General features: G+C 56.8%; 4 protein-coding genes across 4 annotated transcripts; 3 read left to right on the top strand and 1 right to left on the bottom strand.

The window, feature by feature from the left end:
• Positions 1 to 4046: 4046 nt before the first annotated feature.
• On the top strand, positions 4047 to 5787 carry BGZ61DRAFT_551384 (uncharacterized protein). The gene has a single exon (XM_046255496.1). The coding sequence runs from the start codon at positions 4261 to 4263 to the stop codon at positions 5755 to 5757; it is 1497 nt and encodes a 498-aa protein (XP_046101278.1). The 5' UTR covers positions 4047 to 4260; the 3' UTR covers positions 5758 to 5787.
• A 422-nt stretch (positions 5788 to 6209) lies between these two features.
• BGZ61DRAFT_456708 (uncharacterized protein) lies at positions 6210 to 6921 on the top strand. Its single transcript, XM_046246554.1, has one exon. The coding sequence runs from the start codon at positions 6301 to 6303 to the stop codon at positions 6778 to 6780; it is 480 nt and encodes a 159-aa protein (XP_046101277.1). The 5' UTR covers positions 6210 to 6300; the 3' UTR covers positions 6781 to 6921.
• A 179-nt stretch (positions 6922 to 7100) lies between these two features.
• On the bottom strand, positions 7101 to 7893 carry BGZ61DRAFT_456707 (uncharacterized protein). The gene is made up of 2 exons (XM_046246553.1): positions 7745 to 7893; positions 7101 to 7662 (listed from the first exon to the last, which is right to left on the bottom strand). The coding sequence occupies exon 2, from the start codon at positions 7633 to 7635 to the stop codon at positions 7258 to 7260; it is 378 nt and encodes a 125-aa protein (XP_046101276.1). The 5' UTR covers positions 7636 to 7662; positions 7745 to 7893; the 3' UTR covers positions 7101 to 7257.
• A 662-nt stretch (positions 7894 to 8555) lies between these two features.
• Positions 8556 to 21156, top strand: BGZ61DRAFT_425663 (polyketide synthetase; the record flags this gene model as incomplete). Its single annotated transcript, XM_046243654.1, is given in 7 exon segments — positions 8556 to 12206; positions 12222 to 12664; positions 12757 to 14210; positions 14268 to 15267; positions 15323 to 16035; positions 16091 to 17911; positions 17979 to 21156. The coding sequence occupies 7 exon segments, from the start codon at positions 8556 to 8558 to the stop codon at positions 20942 to 20944; spliced, it is 12048 nt and encodes a 4015-aa protein (XP_046101275.1). The 3' UTR covers positions 20945 to 21156.
• Positions 21157 to 21298: the final 142 nt, after the last annotated feature.

Genomic DNA, 21298 nt, shown 5'->3' with positions numbered 1-21298 from the left:
ATGGGAGACGTCAGTCTCCCTTATATCCTATGGCTTGGAATAAGGTTACTATCTTAAGGTTGTTGACTGCAGACAGCAGGGTTAAAGTCAGAGGGGTTAAATAGAAGCTTTAGGCAGAGACCGGTGGGCAACAACCTTATTGTTCAGCTACTGTTTCTTCTGGTGCTGGGTGTACTACTTATTGTTTATTCCTACTGTTTGAGATTACTGTATGGCTTTGATCTATCTGATGATATTGAGTAAAGCTAAAAAAACCAAATATTGTAGTGAATATTTAAAGAATGCCTAAATAATAAAAGCTATTAAATTATATTTTATACAGTTAAATATATATTTTGGACATATTTTTTATTTTGTGTTATAATAAAGCTAATAATATACTGAAGTTTAATATAATATAAAAGCCTATATAAACTTCAATAGTACTTACTTAAAATATATAATTTACTTGAAAAACAAAAAATATACTTTTTCCTCTTCTTAATTAATATAATACCTTAAGTTTTAATATACTTCTTCTACTGCAGCTATTATAGCAGCTCTTAATATTATTTCTCTTTTCTTTCCTTAACAGTAATTCAGAAGCAATTAATCAGTTACTTCAGATACTTTTTGCTCCCTGGAGATAACCTTAGTGCTGCTTTTTCTTTACCTCCGTTATCGCTCCAGCCCTACCCTACAGACAGGTGTGGTCTGCACTAACAACCTCGCCCAAACAAACTATATAATACTCTTTTGTATATATCACCTAGGGTAAGTTAATAAGTTAGGTGTTGTTTCTGTCTCTGTCAGCTGCTAAATAATTTTTGCGATTCTTATTATTATAGCTGATTAGCCCGCACTCTCTTATAATCCTCTGACACCTTATAGTGGGTTTCTTTATCCCCGCTGAGTCACTTGCGCATAAACGAGCTGTTACGGGGGGTATGTGGGATCAGTCCGGGGGTGGAGGCTTACCAAAGTCTAGAATCCTCACCGAAAAGTCCTGCAGATCAATTTGTTTATATCCTATCTCAGTTGAAGCTCAAGGAGGGTGTGGACCCTGTTGGGACAGGACCAGGATGTCCGATCCTAAGCTAACCGTATCCCTTTGAGTGCGGTAAGGCAACACTTAGGTCACGGGACCCACCACACCCCTGCCACAGCCGAGGTACCTAGAGTGACCTAAAGCACCGCTAGAATCAACCCCGCCCAATTCACCGTACAACTCATTCTGTGTGCACTTATGGATTCCCAACAGCTCTCCAGCCAGGCAGTCAATGCGTATGATGACAATAGCTTCATTGGCACTGATAACAGCCGTCGCGAGCAGCCGACTGATAACACCTGCCGGCCGATATATGATCCGGTTCCGGATCGCGGTTACAACTTCGATCCGATGGTCATTCCAAGCCGGGTCCCTGAGATAACAACCCTACCCCCGGAGCCGCTGTCACTATTCCAGCAATTCCTGCCTGTTTCCCTAGTAGAAGGCTGGGCCCAATACACCAACAGCTGGGTCAGTCACCGGCTTGAGCAGCATGAAGATGGCAGCTGCAGATTGAAGCCGCGGTCTCGGCTGCTGGATTGGAAGCCGACCTCTGTTGCCGAAATCTACATATGGCTTGCGATCTTGATATATATGAGAATACATATCGAGCCGCAGATCAAGCTGTATTGGAAGACTTCTGGATCTAAGGATCTACGCCCTATTCATCCAGTAATTAAATGGATGCCTTATAACCGATTCTAGCTGCTATCTCGATATCTTCAGATCTTTAACTTTACAACCATCGATAAGGATCCTAACATAAGCTTCTACGGCCGCACCTTTATCCGGATTAAGGCTTGGTCTGACCATATACAACATACGTCTACGTTATTCTATATTCCGGGCACATCTATTGCTGTAGATGAGTGTATGGTCCGCTTTCTCGGACGATCTATTGAGACAACAACAGTCCCTAATAAACCTATCCCCACAGGCTTCAAAGTGTGGGCTGTAGCCCAACAAGGCTATTTCCTGCGGTGGATTTGGCACCGGCCCGGCCGGAAATACGGGCCTGTTGGTATCCGGCTGAGCTACCGGCGCCTGCCGTCACAGCTGCGGCGGACCCGGCAGCAGCGACAAGAGAGGAAGACAATCCATCTAAACCCGACCCAAGCTGTGGTTGTTGCCCTAGTAAATCTGCTGCCGGAAGCCAGATACCATGTATTTCTCGATAACCTATTCTCTTCCTGTGACCTCTTTCGCCGGCTCCGGCAATGCGGCCACGGCGCCACAGGCACAGCCCGCAGGAACTGTGGCATCTACAAGCCTCTTGTCAAGCTCAAAGCTGCAGATAACACAGCTGCCGGCAGCCTTCAATTCAATGATATCAAAGCTATCCCGACAGCAGATAACCAAGTCAGTCAGAGAGACAGGATTGTATTGATTTTCCCTACTAATTTGTCTTCAGCTAGGTCAATCAGATCGCATGGAAAGATAACGCCCTCGTGCTATTCCTGTCCACTGTGTTCAAGGGCACTGAGAGACTCGAACGCATAAGGAAGAGACCGACAACAGACCAAATGCAAGCACGGCCAATACAGCGATTTTTTGGTGACGAGGCTGTCAAGCTGATTTCTATCCCATCCATCGCTGCTGTTTACAATGACGAGATGGGTGCTGTAGATCGCGGTGACCAAATGCGGTCATATTGGAGCCCTACCCGGCGTGCCCGTAGGGGCGGCTGGAGGGCTCTAGCTTGGGACTTCCTGCTAGAAATAGCCCTTATTAACAGCTATATTTTACAGCAGCGAGGGCAGCCACAGTAGAAGCCGGAGATATCACAGGGCAATTAGCGCCAACGTATTGTTAATGACCTTATCGCAAAGTATCAGTCTGACAGTCAGGCCCGACAGAGATTTCGGACTGGAGACGAATTTACGCCTGTTATACAGCACAATTGGGTCCGGAATAAGAATCCCTCGGCATGTCAAGCTTGTAAAGGAATACGGCTTGGAGAGGGTCGGCCGCAGCCGTTACGGGCAGTCAACGGCAACAGAGGTCAGAGACTAAAGAAATCGCGATATCGCTGTCAGCAGTGTAATGTAGCGTTATGTAGAGGGGGGAATTGCTGGGACTTCTATCACCATATAAAATAGGTGGGGATCTATGTACCTTTAATTTGCTATACTCTGGTTGGCTGGACCCCCCTGCTAGTGACCTAAGTGTTGCCTTACCGCACTCAAAGGGATACTATGTAGGTTGTTGCTCGGCTCCACGTCCGCGCGGCCCGGACAGGGATGAACGGAACTAACGGAACGGATAATTAGTAGAATGTGACAGGTTATAATTGCGGGAGTTAATGTGATGTGTGGGGGGGGCGGCTTAGTCTATGAATCACTTCGTCCTAAAAGGGTTACAATGTGACGTGCTTGATGCAAGATACCCGGCTCGGCCACTGCGATCTAGGAACCTGCCAGCATCAACGGGCCGCGGCCCACCGTCCCGTTCGACCGCCAACTGTGCCGGATGCGAAAATAACTTCGTGGCACTATTGCTCCTTAACATAATAAGATGAGCTATTGCTTAACTCATTTAAACCAGACTCGTACGACTATACTTACTGTAGTAAGATCAGTTGTTACATGGGCTACCTTACCAGACAGGGCATAAACCTTATAATAGGCCTCATTGCCTCCTAGGCTGACGCTTCCAACGCATGTCTTACCTGCAAGTCAGAGCGGGATCGCTCCATATCCAATCAGAGTCCTATGTCAATAAGTTACATTGAGGCCTTTGCCTTTTTCCCGCTGAATCCTTCTGTGCTTACTACGTGTCATCCTTCGTGGAACTCCCCGAACTCCACCGGGACCCGAGATTTCCCTGATTGGCCAAGTTGCGCACTTTTCTCCAGCGGTATCAGTGAGCCCGAACATGCTCCCCCGTCGGGCTACACGAGATGCAGGTGATAGCTGCCTGTCAGACTGGTTGTTATACGGCAGGTCAGCTACAGCATGGATATGCAGTGTTCGAGGCTTAGCGATGCGCCGATAGGAAGCGGAAGGGCAGTGTCCTGCGTATTTAAACAGGTGGAGAAGATGGAAGCGGTAATTGCCTGACGCCCAGGATATAATAACGCAGTTCTAGACAGGCATAAAGCTCACGCTATCACCCTAGCTTGCCTGTCCTTGCCGGTCTAGGTACCACTGACCTGTCGTGTCTTGTCGTGTCTTTACTTGCTGACCTTTGATGTCCAAGCATCTTTAATGTCCGAGCATCTTTAATGTCCAAGCATGGCACGTCCAGATGCCTCCAGCTGCTTCTCGGGATTCGAATTAGGGTCGGGATTAGAAAAGCCTTCAAGGAGAGAAAAACCCCAGCAGCTAGCGTGCGACAGATGTCGCGGCCAGAAACTCCGGTGCATGCGGAGTGCGAGCCCCAATGCTCCCTGCGAGAGGTGCCAGAAAGCCGGGGCAACATGTATCATCGATTCATCGGTGCGCATGGGCAGGCCGAAGAGGACACCCAAAAACCAGTCGGGAGAAAGCAGTGGAAGCTCCCGCAATCCATCCCAACCAAGACGTTCGCCGCCTTTGGCCACCAAGTCATCTCAAACGACCACCACTGTCGACTTCACCCCCAACAGCGACGCTTGGTTGGTGCATGGACTCGACGACACGCCGATTGATCCAACGCTACAAAGTGTCACGATGCAGTATCTAGACTCGTTTGACTTTGCTCTCCATGGGGAAGCCACGGGCGAAGATGAGTCGGCGGGCAGACCGACAGAGCACTATCTCGATCCGACTTTGGATCTGTCCTTGGGCGAATCGATTCCGGCTCTCACCGAGGACGAAGGTGCAGCAGTCGATGCTACCGAGACACTCAACGACTACAGTCGCTTTCCGCCGATGCGCCAAGAAACAATGCAGGAGTTGTCGGACCTGAACATGCAGCTGTCCCGACAGTTGGGCGCCGTAGGTTCCACGGCAAACAAGCACACGAACATCCACTCAGGCGCAGGCTTGACAGCCTTGGCTACACCACGGGGCGAGAACCGTACTCTCTGCGATGTTGTCGTCTTCATGATGCACGGCCTTCAGACATACCACAGGCTGCTCGTCGAGATTCTCGGTTTCACGGGGCCGACTCACTCCGCCATGTACGACTCACGCGACAATCCCAAGTCCAGCGCTGTGACTGCCAGCCTACTGAGCCCGATTGAAGGCGTGGACTGCGAGGACTCGAGGGGCCGCATGGCTGAGGCGACAGGTCGGCCGCCGCGGAAAAGACTTCGATCAGATAACCGTGTCGAGTTTACCGCGCGGCATGACTCGTCCCAGAGTGCTAATCTTGACATGCCCACGAGTCTTCTGCTACTTTCCTGTCACACAAATCTCATATACCTTTGTCGAGACGCGTTCGCAGCCATTCGAGCGGCATTGTCCACCACAAATGGCCACATCACCCTCTTCACCATCTCATTCCTCAATAACGACGCCATGTCGATGCCACCCGATCCAGATCTGCAGATCATTGTTCTCATCCAGGCTGTGATTGGGATGATAGATAGAATCGGACGCTTGCTCGGCTACCCAGACGACTGCGAGGTCGATTCTGGTGGCGAGAGATGCGAGAGCAATGCTCGCAGCAGTGCGATCCCCCGGCGGCTCCTTGATCTGCTGCTGAGAAGCGAAACATGCGGGGAGGGCCCTGCGGATAGAGTAGGAACTAAAGCACTGAGGGAAGAGATTCGCCGGCTTCATGAGCTTGTTTACAAGCCAGTGTGAAGGGCATTGATGTGTGACATTAGAGCGGTCTTGCGAGCAGGTAGCTTCTCCAATGCGCAATGGATCAAAAGATACTCAGTTTATAATCTTGTGGCGAGCTGAAGGGCTGGCGCTCCCGAGGCAGGGCCAGGGAAATATACCTAACGATAATTTGATGTACCTACAAGTCGTGGAGAGATTATCAGTAGTCGTGCCACCCACCTGCGGATCTGATGCCACACACATGCATAGGAAGAATCACCAAGAGAATTTTCGGGAGATTCATTCGGAACGGAGTTGCCCGTTACGTGATCTCGACTTGCTGTCAGCTGGATCCTTGTAGTCGGGACTTTTCAGGCTGTGTCCACACATCGTACGTTCCGGGTTCTCTCGGGAGAGATAGAACCAAGGTATAGGGATCTACTGCGTTTAAAAACAAGGGAATCCTTTGAGAATTAGCTCCATAGCCACCTAAAGTCCGAACATCACTCTACCTCAAGTTTACGTGTCAACATTGTAAACGCTTGCGATATTACCTACCTAACCTATATTACCCACCGAAACATGTCCCTCGCCGAAAGCTCTATCCGGCTTCTCCGCCTCAGTCCGGCGATCGTCTCCTCCATGGTTCTCATGTTCGCCCTCGACGAGCATCTGATTTTCGGAACCTGGGTCCAGAACCCCATTCGCCCACTGGCAAACTCTACTCTCGCCGCCTGGTGGACCAGGGGTGGCCTTCGATGGCAGTGGATTTTGATCATATTTTACCCCCTCAATTACATTCTGGGCATTCTCAATCTGCTGTACCCTGAGGATCAACCTGGCTCGACGGCGTGGTACGCGTGGGGTCTATTCTTCAGCTTTGCCCACATGTTCTTCGCGCCGACGGCTCTACACCGGATAGCAGCCATCGAGAAAGACGTTCCAAAGGGGAACGTTGTCCTTTCCATGGAGTCTTGGCTCAGGATGAATTGGATTCGGGCCTGGATTACGGACGTGCCGGCATGGCTGTGCTTTATCACTGCCGCTTTGAAGGCACTGTGATGATGGCGGGGGGGTGACGAGGACTATGGGGAAGGATGGGGAGGATGAGGAGGATGAGGAGGATGAAGAGGATGAGGAGGATGAGAAGGATGAGAAGGATGAGAAGGATTAGGAGGAGTGGGAGGACGAGGACGATGAGGAGATGAGGAGGAGTGGGACAGCAGATGCCAATCTCGAGCTCATACTAGATTGCCATGATGACGGTGACGGAGAGGGACTATAGACCAGACCCACTGCTCAATAAGTCCTTTCCCATCAAGCTAGAATTAAAATGGAAGAAGTGAAGAGAGTTAGAAGTAATGTCTCCCTCTGATGGGTACCTTGGTGATCAATCAAGGGATCCTAAATTTGCCACAGCTGCATACCTACCTATCCAAGATACTACATGAGAGCGCGGCTATTATCTACCAGGGCCCTTCATCGCACAGCATGGCACATTTCCCTCTACCACACTCAGTGATCTCATCAAGACATTCACTACTCCCCCAGCCACAGCGCACTGCTGCACAAGATGAAAAGAGTAGTGTGCGGGATGAAGCTTTCCTTCAGCTGCAGGTCAGAGTAGAGCCCTACAAAGCAAAAGCTGAAGCCGATCCAAAGCCCGAGTCTCCGTGAGCTCGGCATCCAAAGCAAGACGGAGAGCAAGATATTGAGGCCGACGAAGAAAACCCTCAGCCCTGAGTCTGAGACGCCAGCCCACCAGAAAAGCACCCTTTTGTGCTGCGGGAGCTTCTCCGCGAGGTTTCTAGAGAAGGCCGGCGTGAACCGGGAGGTCATGTGGGCCTGGGCGGCGAGGAGATTGAAAAATACTATCCCCTTGGAGATGTATTCACTTATGAGTGGCCCGGACGACATGGTTTCGAGGGGCAAGTGGGAGGTGCTCTTGATTAGGACAGGCAGTTAGCACCTTGAACACACCACCTTGTAGAAACTGAGACTAGTATCATTGTTGGATGGAACTCACTGCGAGGGAGGCCGGTATTCTTGCGTTAATTGGCACACAAGGATGGCGACTTTCGTCCAAAAGCTGACTTAGTGTAGGCTCGGTTGTTGTCGTTGTTGTTGCGCTCCTATCTGAAAGGTGAGAATGAGCAGAGATGTGTGTCTTTCCGGAGGTTTATTTCAGGGTAAGAGGAATAGCCACAGATGACCCATTTATCGTGTCATGATTCGGCTCTTCCCATTTCATCCCACCGAAAGTTGACGTGGTCTGGCCCCCAATAGGTATTAGTACCGAGAGTGTGGCGAAGCATTCTATTTCGGGGATTCGGCTGCCCACGTGGAAAAAGTCCCGAGATGAGGTACTTCGTACTGACGCAGGTAATCAGGCTACGGCTTCTTGGCCAGACGTTTGTCCGCTCCGAGTTCTCTTATTGGAGTCTACACGGTGTTCATGCAGAGCCCCGAATTTTGACTGCCTGTTCTCACGAGGCTGGCTCAGCTCCGAGCCCGAATCGACCAAGTGTGACAGAAGTTGACTCCGAATCCCCTCGAATGCGGGAAGCCGAAATCTAGCCGAAATCTAGAACGCCAGGGCAAGTCAGGGTGAGGTGTCACACTGGCGAGGAGCTGTATGTAAGTTGTAAGTTACGTAGTAGGTAGTGATTACAGGGTATGTAAGAAAGGGGTTACTTAACCAATCACCCCGTATGGAAATCATCCTCGTTGTTTTTGTTGTTGACATCATTGCGTTGCCATATCCTTCCGCGGCGCTGTGGTGACATCGACGAGTTTCAACACGGAATCCCATACTGTTCCACCATCCTGTATTCACCATGACGGCCCATGACGACGCTCGGCATGGCAATGCAGAGCCCATCGCCGTCATTGGAAGCGGCATGCGCTTCCCCGGCTCCTCGAGCAACCCATCCAATCTCTGGGAGCTTCTGCTCAAGCCGCGAGATCTCCTCCAGCGCATTCCGGAGGAGCGCTTCAACATCGACAACTTCTACCACCCGGATCCGTCCCATCACGCAACGACAGATGTCCGGGAGTCGTACTTCCTCGACGAGGACCACCGCCACTTCGACGCGGGCTTCTTCAATATCAAGCCCGTCGAGGTGGCCGCCATTGACCCGCAGCAGCGTCTGCTGATGGAGGTCGTGTACGAATCGCTCGAGGCGGCGGGAATCCCGCTCGAGTCCTTGGTCGGCTCTCGCACTGGAGTCTACGTCGGACTCATGTGTGCCGACTACGTCGACCATCTGCACAAAGACGTCGACACTCTACCCACCTATGCCCCAACAGGAACGGCCCGGAGCATCATGTCGAACCGCATCTCGTACTTCTTCGACTGGCACGGCCCCTGCATGACCATCGACACGGCCTGCTCCTCCAGCCTGGTGGCCGTCCACCAGGCCGTCCAGCTGCTGCGGAGCGGCGACTCGGATGTGGCCGTCGCGGCGGGCGCCAACATGATCCTCGGAGCTGGGCAGTACATCGCCGAGAGCTCGCTGCATATGCTGTCGGCCGATAGTCGGTCCCGCATGTGGGATGCTGAGGCCACGGGATATGCGCGCGGCGAGGGAGTAGCAGCCGTCATCTTGAAGCGGCTGAGCACCGCGCTCGCAGACGGGGACAAGATTGAGTGTATCATCCGGGAGAGCGGAGTGAACCAGGACGGCCGGACCAAGGGAATCACCATGCCGAATGCTGCTGCTCAGATACAACTTATCGAGCAGACGTACACCAAAGCCGGGCTGGATCCAAAGGACCCCGGCCAGCGCTGCCAGTACTTTGAGGCCCACGGAACTGGAACCGCGGCCGGTGATCCCAAGGAGGCCGAAGCTATCAGCAGAGCCTTCTTCCACCCCGACGACAGCGTATCAACCCATGGCGATGACAGCAGCCCGCTCTATGTTGGCTCTATCAAGACCGTCATCGGCCATACCGAGGGCACGGCCGGACTGGCTGGTCTCCTTAAAGCCTCTCTCGCAGTTCAGCACGCCGTCATACCGCCCAACCTGCTCTTCAACAAGCTCCATCCTGCCGTGGAGCCCTTTTACGGAAACCTGGAGATCGCAACGAGCTCCAAGCCGTGGCCGACGCTCGCGGATGGCGTTCCACGCCGTGCCAGTGTCAACAGCTTCGGGTTCGGAGGGTCAAACGCCCATGTCATCGTCGAGAACTTTGTGCCTCCTCCTACCGACACTCTCACACGGGACAGCAAGGCTCTCACTGCTCCACAGCTTGTGCCCTTTAACTTTTCAGCTGCCTCTGGAAGTGCGCTGAGAGGGGTTCTGTCTGGCTACTCGGAATACCTCCAGTCTCATCCGACTGTCGATCTCGGTGACCTCGCCTACACCCTGTATGCTCGGAGGTCTCACCACGCCGTTCGAGCCAGCATACCGGCAAGGTCAGCCGAGGACCTCCGGACCAAGATTGGCGAGCTCCTGGCTGCATCTCCGGAGGGAAATGCTGGCTCCAGTTTCGGCACCCGCGCAAAAGAGCTGTCGCGTCCAGTTCGCGTCCTGGGCGTCTTCACCGGCCAGGGCGCACAGTGGCCCACGATGGGCAGAGGCTTGATGAAGAGCCCGTATGTCAGGAAGATAGTCGAGGACCTGGATCAGGAGCTCCAGCGTCTTCCTGAGCCAGAACGGCCTCGTTGGACGCTCGTGGACCAGCTCACCTGCGATGCGTCCGAGTCTCGCGTCGCCGAAGCCGCGTACGCACAGCCCCTGACAACCACCATCGAGATCATCTTGTACGATCTCCTCCGCAGCGCAGGCGTCAACTTCCAGGCCATCATCGGCCACTCGTCAGGCGAGATCGCCGCAGCCTACGCCAAGGGCTTCATCACCCGCGCAGAGGCGGTCAAGATCGCGTACTACCGGGGCTACTATTCGACTGTCTGCCCATCCGACAAGCCTGGAGCCATGATGGCCGCCGGCGCAACTGCAGAGGACGCCAACGAGCTGTGCGACCTGCCCATGTTCAAGGGCCGGCTGTGCGTCGCTGCGTACAACTCGCCCACGGCTGTCACGCTTTCGGGCGACAGCGACGCCGTCGAGCAGGCGAGGGAGATTCTCCAAGACGAGGGCAAGTTTGCCAGGGTCTTGAAGGTCGACAAGGCGTATCACTCGCCGCACATGAAGAAAGTGGCAGCTGGGTTCCTCGAGGGACTCAGGGGGTGCAATATCCAGCCTCGACAGGACACAACGGAGGGCCCTGAGTGGTTCTCCAGCACCTACGAGAAGACGGAGATGCGCGGTGACATGGACGGTGATCATGAACTCTCCGGGCCGTACTGGGTGAGCAACTTGCTCCGGCCTGTTCTCTTTTCCCAGGCCGTCCAGGCTGCCGCCACTGCTGCAGGCCCATTCGACTTCGCCATCGAGGTTGGTCCCCATGCAGCACTGAAGGGACCGGTCCTAGAGACACTTGGTGCCAACAGCGACGTGGAAGCGTTGCCGTACGTGGGCCTGTTGCACCGCGGGAAGGACGACGTCGATACCTTCGGCCATGCCCTTGGCGCTCTATGGTCTCGGTTCTCTCCCTCCCCAGTCGACTTCCACACGGTGGACTCGACGACATCCTGCGCGCTCAGCCGGAACCTCCTGAAGGGCCTCCCCGCGTACCACTGGGACCACGACAGGCTCTACTGGCACGAGTCTCGCATGTCCAGAGCCATCGCTAGCGCCAAGAACCCGCCGCATCCACTGCTCGGCACGAGGACGACGGACGTGACAGAGGATGGGATCCGCTGGAGGAACCTGCTGAAGCTGAGCGAGATGCCGTGGGTCCGCGGCCACCAGCTTCAGGGGCAGGTCGTCTATCCGGCGACGGCCTACATCGCCACCGCCGTAGAGGCGGCCAGGTCTCTGTCGTCCGACAAGGACATTGCCCTGATCGAGATTCAGGACTTCAGCCTCGGCAAGCCGCTCGTCTTTGACGACGGCGATGGCGGCATCGAGACGCTCTTTACGCTCTACGACATGGTCAAGGAAGAAGGCGACAAGAGCTATGTCGCCTCCTTCTCCTACCACGCGTCCACCAGTGCCGACGTGGAACTCCTGTCGACCCATGCCACCGGTCGAGTCCGCGTGACGACGGGCGAAGCGCATGAGCGATATCTGCCGTCTCGAAAAGGCGATCCCCCCAACCTCACCAGCGTCTCGGAGGACCGGTTCTACGCCTCTCTGGAGCCCGTCGGCTACGGCTACAGCGGAGACTTCCGGACGCTCTCTTCCATCGAGAGGAAGCTCGACTACTCGTCCTCGAGAATCACGGTGCCCGCACAGGACGACGAGCCAGCGCAGATGCTGCTCCATCCCGCCATGCTGGACACGGCGCTGCAGGGCATCTTCTTGGCCTACTGCTTCCCGGGCGACGGCAGTCTCCAGCAGCTTCATGTTCCCACGGGCATCAAGAGCTTCCGCGTCAACGTCGGTCTCTGCGAGAAGCTCCTCGGGCCGCAGGCCAGCAGCGTCAAGTCCTGTTAGCACCTGACGGAGAACCCCATGACCTCGAGGCAGCTCCGCGGCGACGTCGACATCTACAGCGACGACGGCGCCGGCCTGGTGCAGATGGAGGGCATCCGCGTCGTCGCCTTTGCCGATCCCACGGCCGACGCGGACAAGAAGTTCTTCACCGAGCACAGGTGGGCGCCGCTCAACCCGGATTGCGAGCTGGCCATGGATGGACATAGGTCCACGGCCGAGGACTACGAGTTCGCCGAGGTCATGGAGAGGGTTGTCCTCGATTACATGAGGAACACCACCGCCCTCTTCCCCAAGAGCGTCCGCCAAACCATGAACCTCGAGTGGCACTTTGAGTGCATGTTTGAGTTCTACCAGCACGTTATATCCACCACTGGGACGAGGCAATACTCCCAGAGGAAGTGGCTGGATGACACTCCGGCCGACATTGCGGCTTTAAAAGCCAAGTAAGTTTTTTCTCTCTCTCTCTCTCCCAAGTCTCCTTATGTAAAGATCTATATACTTCGTCAGCAGGTATACTGACTTGACCGTCGCGCAGATGGGCGTACAGGACAGAGTTGCAGCTCGCCCGCGCCGTAGGTGACAACCTGCCGGCCGTTCTCAGGGGCGAGACGACGATCCTCGAGCACATGACTAAGGACGGTCTGCTGGATCGCTTCTACGAGGTCGGCATGGGCTTGCGGGAGTGGACTCTCTTCCTCGGCCGGACCGTGAAGCAGATCGTGCATCGCCACCCTCACATGAAGATCCTCGAGATCGGCGCCGGCACTGGCGGAGCTACTAAGGTCATCATGAAGGAGATTGGCCGCGCGTTCGCCTCCTACACCTACACCGACATCTCGTCGGGCTTCTTCGAGACGGCCCAGCAGGTCTTTGAAGCCCTCGGCAACAAGATCGTCTTCAAGCCGCTGGACTGCGAGAAGGACATCGTGGAGCAGGGCTACGAAGAGCACTCGTACGACCTGGTAGTTGCCTCGCTGGTGCTCCACGCGACCACGAATCTCCGCCGGACGCTGCAAAATACGCGCCGGCTCCTGAAGCCCGGAGGCTACCTGGTGATGCAGGAAATCACCAACAACGACGTCAGCCGCACCGGGTTCATGATGTCTGCCACGACGGGTTGGTGGCTCGGCCAGGACGACGGCAGGATGCTGTCGCCCGGCGTGTCGACGCTCGAGTGGCACCGGCTGCTCCTCGAGTGCGGCTTCTCGGGCGTCGACACGGCCACGCCTGAGATAGACGTCTTCCCCTCGACACTGACCGTCTGGGCCACGCAAGCCGTCGATGACCGCGTCTCGCTGCTCCGCGAGCCGCTGTCTTCGTTGGGCACTTACAAGCCAGCCGGCGAGGAGGAGTGGGACCTGGTCATCATCGGCGGCCAGACGCTGCGTACGAGCCAGCTCGTCGACCAAATCGTCCGGCTGGCGCAGCCGCTGGGCGTGAAGCACGCCGTCTACGCGACGCTCGGCGACATGATGGGCGCCGCCAAGACGTCGTCCAGCAGCGCCATCCTGTGCCTGGCGGAACTGGACGAGCCCGTGTTCCGCGCGCTCTCAGAACAAACGCTCAAGGGCATGCAGCGGCTGTTTGAGACGCAGGGGACGGTGCTCTGGATCACTCAAGGGTGCAGGTCCGAGGAGCCGTACATGAACATGTCGGTCGGCCTCATACGGACGGTGCTTCTCGAGAACCCCGACCTGGTTGCCCAAGTCCTCGACGTGGACGGCGGCACCAAGCCCGATCCGCGACAGCTTCTCGAGACGCTCCTTCGGCTGCGCTACGGCACGACGTGGGAGAGGGACGGCAGCATCGACAAGATGTTGTGGACCCAGGAGCATGAGCTCGGCCTTGAGAACGGGCAGCTCATGGTTGCTCGCGTCCATCATGAAGATGCCATCAACGACCGGTACAACGCGTCCAGGCGAACCATATACCACGCCGTCGACCCGCAGACCACTCCCGTCAATCTCTCGCTCGGTTCTTCCAAGCCGAGTCTCGTCCATGATGACTCGCTCCAAGCCAAAATTCCCACGTCGTCCAACCCGAGAGCTGCGACTGAGGAGGATGCCTCGCATGTTCTGATCAAGGTCGGCCATTCGCTCGTGGCCCCCGTGCTCGCGGCGCCTCTCCAGCCGACCTACCTTGTCCTAGGTACCAACATGGCGACGGACAAGTCGGTCGTATCCCTGACGCCCAACAACGGCTCGTATGCTTCGGTCTCTCCGGAGGACGTGGTCGACGTCCAAGTGCCTGCCGGTAGCGAGTCCCAGTTCCTGTCCCAGCTGAACAATCTGGTGCTCGTCGAGAACATGCTGTCCGTCTGCCGGAGAGACTCGACACTGCTCATACATGAACCGTCTCCGGAGCTGGCATCCAGCATCGTCGAGGCGGCGTCCCTCCTGAACGTGGCCGTCTTCTTCACCACCTCGTCCGCACCAGCCACCACCGCCGGCCCGTGGATCGCAATCGACTCGTACGCTCAAGGGCGAGAGATCCGACCTCTGCTGCCTGCTGGGGTCGCGGTATTTATCGACAGCTCCAAGGATGCCAAAGAGAGGCAGCTGGGCGCCATGATCGCCTCGGCGCTGCCCGACTCGTGCCTTCGGACGACACTCGCGGGGATACAGACGCTGCAGCACGCCCGGGACTTCACCGTCGCGGATCTACGTCCGAGGTTCAATAGGGCGGTGCAGAGGGCATTGGAACACACCGTCTCTTCGCTCGGGTTGAGCTCCGAGTCGGCGTCCATGACGTTGGAACAGCTGGTCGGCGGATCCCAACTCGAGGCAGCTACACCAGCTGTCTTGGACTGGAGCAGCGCCTCTCCGGTTCCTGTGCAGGTCCCTACCGTCGATGGCCTCGTCCGCTTCAAGAAAGACAAAACATACGTCATGTTTGGACTGACCAGCGACTTGGCGCAGTCTACCTGCACATGGATGGCATCGCACGGGGCGAGAAACATTGTGCTCACGAGCCGCACCCCAAAGATGGATGCCAGGTGGTTAGAGACCATGGCACAGGCGGGCGTGAGGGTGGAAGTCTTTGCAAAGTGAGTCAGGTTCCCAGCAGTATTCCGAAAAGACTGACTAACTTACACGATACAGTGACATCACCAACAAGGAAGCTCTCTCTTCGCTCGTAGACCACATCCGCCAGAACTTCCCGCCCATTGCAGGCGTCGCCCACGGCGCCATGGTCCTCGACGACGTCTCGTTCTCCGAGATGCCGCTGGACAAGATGACCAAGGTGCTGCGGCCCAAGGTCGACGGAGCCATCTACCTGGACGCCATGTTCCGCGGCGACGCCGACGCCCTGGACTTCTTCGTCTTCTTCTCCTCGGCCGTCACCATCGCCGGCAACCGCGGACAGGCGGCCTACAGCGCTGCCAACTCGTTCATGACGGCGCTGGCAATCAAGCGTCGCAGCCAAGGGCTGGCTGCGTCGATCCTTCACATCGGCGCCGTCATGGGCGTCGGCTACATCAACCGTAACCACGGCTTCTTGGGAAGCGTGCACGAGGCCTCGTTCAAGGTCGGCTTCTTGCTGCTCTCCGAGCGAGAGTTCCATCTCTGCTTTGGCGAGGCCGTCCTGGCATCTCACCCGCGCTCTGGGCGGAACCCCGAGGTCATGACGGCGTTGAGAACGTCGGGCCTGGACGATGTCATGATCCGGTGGCCTAGGTTCCCCCGCTTCCAACACTGTCTGCAGAGCGATCCCGCAGGGGACGGGAAGACGACCAAGAGAGCGGCTGATGCTTCAATCAAGAGCCGGCTAGCCGAGGCGGCCACCGAGGACGAGGTTCGCATTGTTGTGCAAGGTAAGCGTGTATATCCTGGCGAGAATCCACTGCAGCGCAAACTGACCTTTGATAGACGGCTTCATTCGTAAGCTCCGGGTCATACTTCAGATCCCAGCCGACAGGGAAGAGTCCCAGGTTCTGGCATCGAGAATCGACGATCTCGGCGTCGACTCCTTGGTTGCCGTGGAAATCCGCTCCTGGTTCTTGAAGGAGCTCCAGACCGAGGTCCCCGTGTTCAAGATCTTGTCTGGCGGTCTGGTTCAAGAGCTGCTCGACCACGCCGTAGCAAACATGCCTGGCCGCGAGACCCCGGGTCAGGACGATGGCTCTTCACCAAGTTCCGAAGAGATGCTTCCGGATCTGACTTCACCGGCGGTCCCGAGTGCAATCGATCCGACTCCGCCGGCGGTCACGGATCCGTCTTTATCGAGGACCCCCCCACAGACCAGCACGAACTCGTCTAGTCCAAGCCGTTTGGGCGACGACGATTCAGATAAACAGGACGAAGCCTCGTCTGCCACGTCCGTCTCTAACGAGGTGCCCAAGCCAAGCTTCGACAAGATCCTGCCCATGTCCCCTGGCCAGTCCCGGTTCTGGTTCCAGAAGCACCTCATGGAAGACCAGACGACGGCAAACAGCACGATATGCGTCGCCATCAACGGAACCATCAGGCTCGGCAGCCTCGAGAGCGCAGTCCAGCAGGTGGCGGCGCGCCACGAGTCGTTGCGGACGTGGTTCTTCGCCGACGAGAACAGGAAGCCTGTGCAGGGCATCTCGGGAACTTCGCGTCTTCGTCTACAGACTGTGCGTCTCGACGACGAATCTGGCGTGGCTCGCGAATTGGAGAGCCTCAGGAACCACGTCTACGACATCGAACACGGCGAGTGCATGCGCATCATCCACCTCGGTCTGACGCCGACCAAGAGCCATCTTCTTCTCGGATCCCATCACATCGTCATGGACGGCATCAGCCTGGAGGTTCTCCTGGATGACTTGCAGAAGGCGTACAACGGCCACGATATGATTGCCGAGCCCGCGTACCAGTACTCGACCGACTCTGAGAAGCTGCGCCAGGACTTGGAATCGGGAGCCATGCAGGCGGAGATGGAGTACTGGCGGTCCGAGTTCGCATCACCGCCGTCACCTCTCCCTCTGCTCCCATTCTCGGCCGCGAGGAAGCGCATCCCTCTCACCGCGTACGCGCACAACTCGGTGAGCCGCGTCCTCGACTCGCAGCTCTCGGCGCAGATCCATGACGCCTGTCGCAAGCAGAAGGCGAATCTGTTCCACTTCCACCTGGGCGTGTTCCAAGTCCTCCTGTTCAAGCTTTTCGGCGACGGCGACGTCTGCGTTGGCATGGCCGACGCCAATCGCCGGGACGACCGCATGTCCAAGAGCATCGGCATGTACCTGAACCTGCTGCCACTCAGGTTCCATCTGGACAACCAGCAATCGTTCGACGAGGTGCTCAAGGGCACGCGCAGGAAGGCGTACCTCGCCATGTCCAACTCGAGGCTGCCGTTCGACGTCCTGCTCGACAGCGTGAGCTGCGAGAGGTCGACGGCAATCAGCCCTCTCTTCCAGGCATTCATCAACTACCGCCAGGGAGTGAGCGAGAAGCGACGCTTCGACAATGCCGAGGTTGAAGCCACGTCGATCGAGCTTCCGGGATCCGGCTACGATGTGTCCCTCGACATCATCGAGAACCCGGGAGGAGAGACTCGCGTCACTTTGTTGGTGCAGCGGAGCCTGTACTCTGAGAGCGACGCATCTCAGTTGTTGGACATGTACTTCGCCCTGTTGAATGACCTGTCTCGGTCTTGCGACAAGGTGCTAGAGCAGGTGTCGTTGTTCTCAAGCCAAGACATCAACAATGCAATCCAGCTTGGAAAAGGTAAGTCTCCTGTATACGTCCTGGCATAGGTCCAGCGTAAGAAGTTTGCTCACAATCTTTATTGCAGGCCCCATAATGCCTTCCAAGTGGCCGGGAACTCTGGTGCACCGCGTCGACGACATGATTGCCAAGCACCCAGATGAGACGGCAATCAGAGACCACAGCGGCGCATCGTGGACATATCGACAGCTTGATGAACGGGTCGAACGGATCTCTTCCGCCCTGCTCACGGCAAACACGAAGCCAGGATCGGCCGTGGCCGTCTTTCAGGAGCCGTCGGCCAACTTTGTCTTTTCCCTGCTCGCCATCCTACGAGTCGGCGCCGTCTTCGTACCTCTGGACTGCAACGTTCCACCAGCGAGGCTCCGCGTTATGATGGAAGAATCCAAGTGCTCTACGTTGCTCGCCAATACCACGACGGCTGCTCAGACCGAGAACCTGGGGCTCTCGCCATCTGTCACTATTCTCGACGTTCTCCTTCTCCAGGATGAGACGCCAGTCCGCCATCCGGTCTCCGCTCGAGCCAACGACCTGGCAGCGGTCCTCTTCACTAGTGGTACCTCCGGAGTCCCCAAGGGCGTGGTCTTGTCCCACGGCAGCTTGCGCAACCACGTAGAGGCCTTGGTGCACACGCACGGGTTTGGCCGCGAGACGGTCCTGCAGCAGAGCTCGGTGGGCTTCGACATGTCCCTGAACCAGATCTTTATGGCCCTGGCCAACGGAGGAACTCTCGTCATCGTTCCCGAGGCCCTCCGCAAAGATCCCGCCGCGGTGGCCACGATGGTGCTGGAAGAGAACATCACCTACACCAGCGCAACCCCGTCCGAGTATCTCGCCTGGCTCCGGCACGGCGCGACCGGCCTTTCCCAGAGCACACACTGGGCATATGCCACGGCCGGCGGCGAAAAGTTTCCGCGAGAGCTGCTGCAGAGCTTCCGCCAGCTCGGCGGCCGCTTCCAACGCGAGTTCCGCTTCTTCAACGCCTACGGGCCGACCGAATGCTCCATGTCTTCGAGCGAGATGGATCTCAGCCTGCGAGACCACGACGAGGGCCCAGACATTCCAGCCGGCAGGACCCTTCCCAACTACAGCGTCTACATCATGGACCAAGACCTGGGCGTCCTGCCCGTCGGGTGGTCCGGGGAAGTCTGCATCGCGGGCGCGGGCGTGGCCATGGACTATATCAACAACGCCGACGAGGCGCGAAAGAAGTTCCTGAAGGACCCTGAGCCCTCTTCGTTGGCTATTCAAAACGGGTGGACCAGAATGTACCGAACTGGAGATAAGGGCGTCCTCGGGCCAGATGGGACCTTGAACATCATCGGTCGCATCGAGGGGGACACGCAGATCAAGCTCAGAGGTCTGCGCATCGAACTGAAGGATGTCGAGCAGTCCATACTGGACGCTTCCAACGGACGTGTAAAGGAGGTAGTGGTGACGCCTCGTGGAGACCCAGCCCTGCTCATTGCGCATGCTGTGCTGTCCTCTCCGGACGCGCCGGCCCCGGGCCCGGCGGAGAGTGGGGCCCCGGCGGAGAGCGAGGCCCGGTTCCTCCGCAACCTCGCCGCTTCGCTGGCCCTGCCGCAGTATATGCGCCCCGCGGCCATCATCCCCATTCCCTCGATGCCACTGAATGCATCCGGCAAAGTCGATAGGAGGGCCCTCGGGAGACTTGCTATCCCAAGCATAGTGCGGGAACCAGAATCGGCAGTAGAGCTGACAGAGACGGAATCCAAGCTGGCTCAGGTCTGGCAAGACACGCTGCCACGGCAGATGCACGAGGTGCATCGCATCGACGCGGCTTCCGACTTCTTCCACGTCGGCGGCAATTCGTTGCTGCTCATCGAGCTGCGGCAGCTCATCGACGAGACGTTCCAAACCGGCAGCATCCCCCTGATCAAGCTGTTTGAGAACAGCACGCTGGGGGCCATGGCAACCATGGTCCAGGGGGTCTCGTCAGGTGCCGACACGGCCATCACCATCGACTGGGAGGCCGAAACCGCCATCCCGAACGACCTCGTCGAAGCCCGCGCACAGCAAACGCCAGCAGCGGCAGTACAAAACAACACGTCTCCCAAGACGGTGGTAATCAGCGGCGCGACAGGCCTCTTGGGCAGCTCTCTGCTCCGGCTGCTGGCCGCATCCCCCGATGTCGCCAAGATGCATTGCATCGCCATCCGCGACACGAGCAAGCTGGTCGAATTTGCAAGCTCCCCCAAGGTCGTGCTGCACGAGGGCGACCTCTCCCTTCCGCGCTGCGGGCTATCGGAAGCCGACGCCGAGTCCATCTCGGCCGAGGCAGACGCCATCATTCACAACGGCGCCGACGTGTCCTTCCTCAAGACGTACCGCTCCCTCCGGGCCCCCAACGTTTCCTCTACAAAGGAGCTTGTGCGGCTCGCGTCCGCCCGCCGCATCCCCTTCCACTTCGTCTCGACCGCCACGGCGGGCAAGTTCAACAAGTCGGACGTGCTGGCCCCGGAGTCGCTCGCAGGCTTCCCCCCCGATCGAGACGACCGCCCCGGACTCGCCAACGGCTACGCGGCTTCCAAGTGGGCCGCCGAGGTTTGTCTGGAGAATGCCAGCCGGCAGCTCGACCTGCCCGTCTTCGTCCATCGGCCCTCGGCCATCATCGGCGACGACGCGGGCGACGACGTCATGTCCAACCTCGTCGAGTACGGGTCCCTGATCGAGGCGCTGCCGGACTCAAGCCGCTGGACTGGCTACGTGGATCTGGTATCTCTGCAGAACGTCACCGAAGGTATCGCCCGCTCGGTCCTCCAGCCGGCCCCAGATGCCGCCCGGGTCGAGTACCTGCACCACGCGGGCGACCAGGTTATTCCCGTGCAGAGCATTCGGGACTTGCTGAGCGGCGAGGCGGCCAGCGGCCTGGAGTCGCTGCCCATGGCCGAGTGGGTGGAGCGTGCTGTGCGGAGTGGCATGAACCCGCTGGTGGGCGAGTTTCTGCGCAACGCGGACGCCGACGGTGGACTGCAGGTCGGACAGAAGCTGTTGTTGAGCAAGGAAGACTAGGTGCCTACCTATGAGGTAGACTAGTCACACAAATATCGGTTGGGGGAGCTGAGGCAAAATATGTTATATGCTGGATGGCAGGCAGGGGTGGACTTTGGTAATTTGGGGTTTTAGTGTATGGAATGGCGTTAGGCAGCTTCGCGGGTTTTTATCTTCTAGAGTAAAGAAGCAGTGTATTTTAAAAATTCATCCCTCTATTACTTACTTTCGGGCATATATCAACTGTTATGGTTTTAGTCTATCCTTTGGGTGTATAGGCTACTAGAGCCTCTTAACCTAGTGATAAATATCCTATTATAAAGTAAGTTGTAAAATCGATGGTAAGGAACTGGTACAGATAGAAGGGTGTGAGCA

Source organism: Ilyonectria robusta, assembly GCF_021365365.1.
Source record: "Ilyonectria robusta strain PMI_751 chromosome Unknown BGZ61scaffold_17, whole genome shotgun sequence".
NCBI lineage: Eukaryota > Fungi > Ascomycota > Sordariomycetes > Hypocreales > Nectriaceae > Ilyonectria > Ilyonectria robusta.
This window is presented reverse-complemented; position numbering and strand designations above follow the sequence as displayed.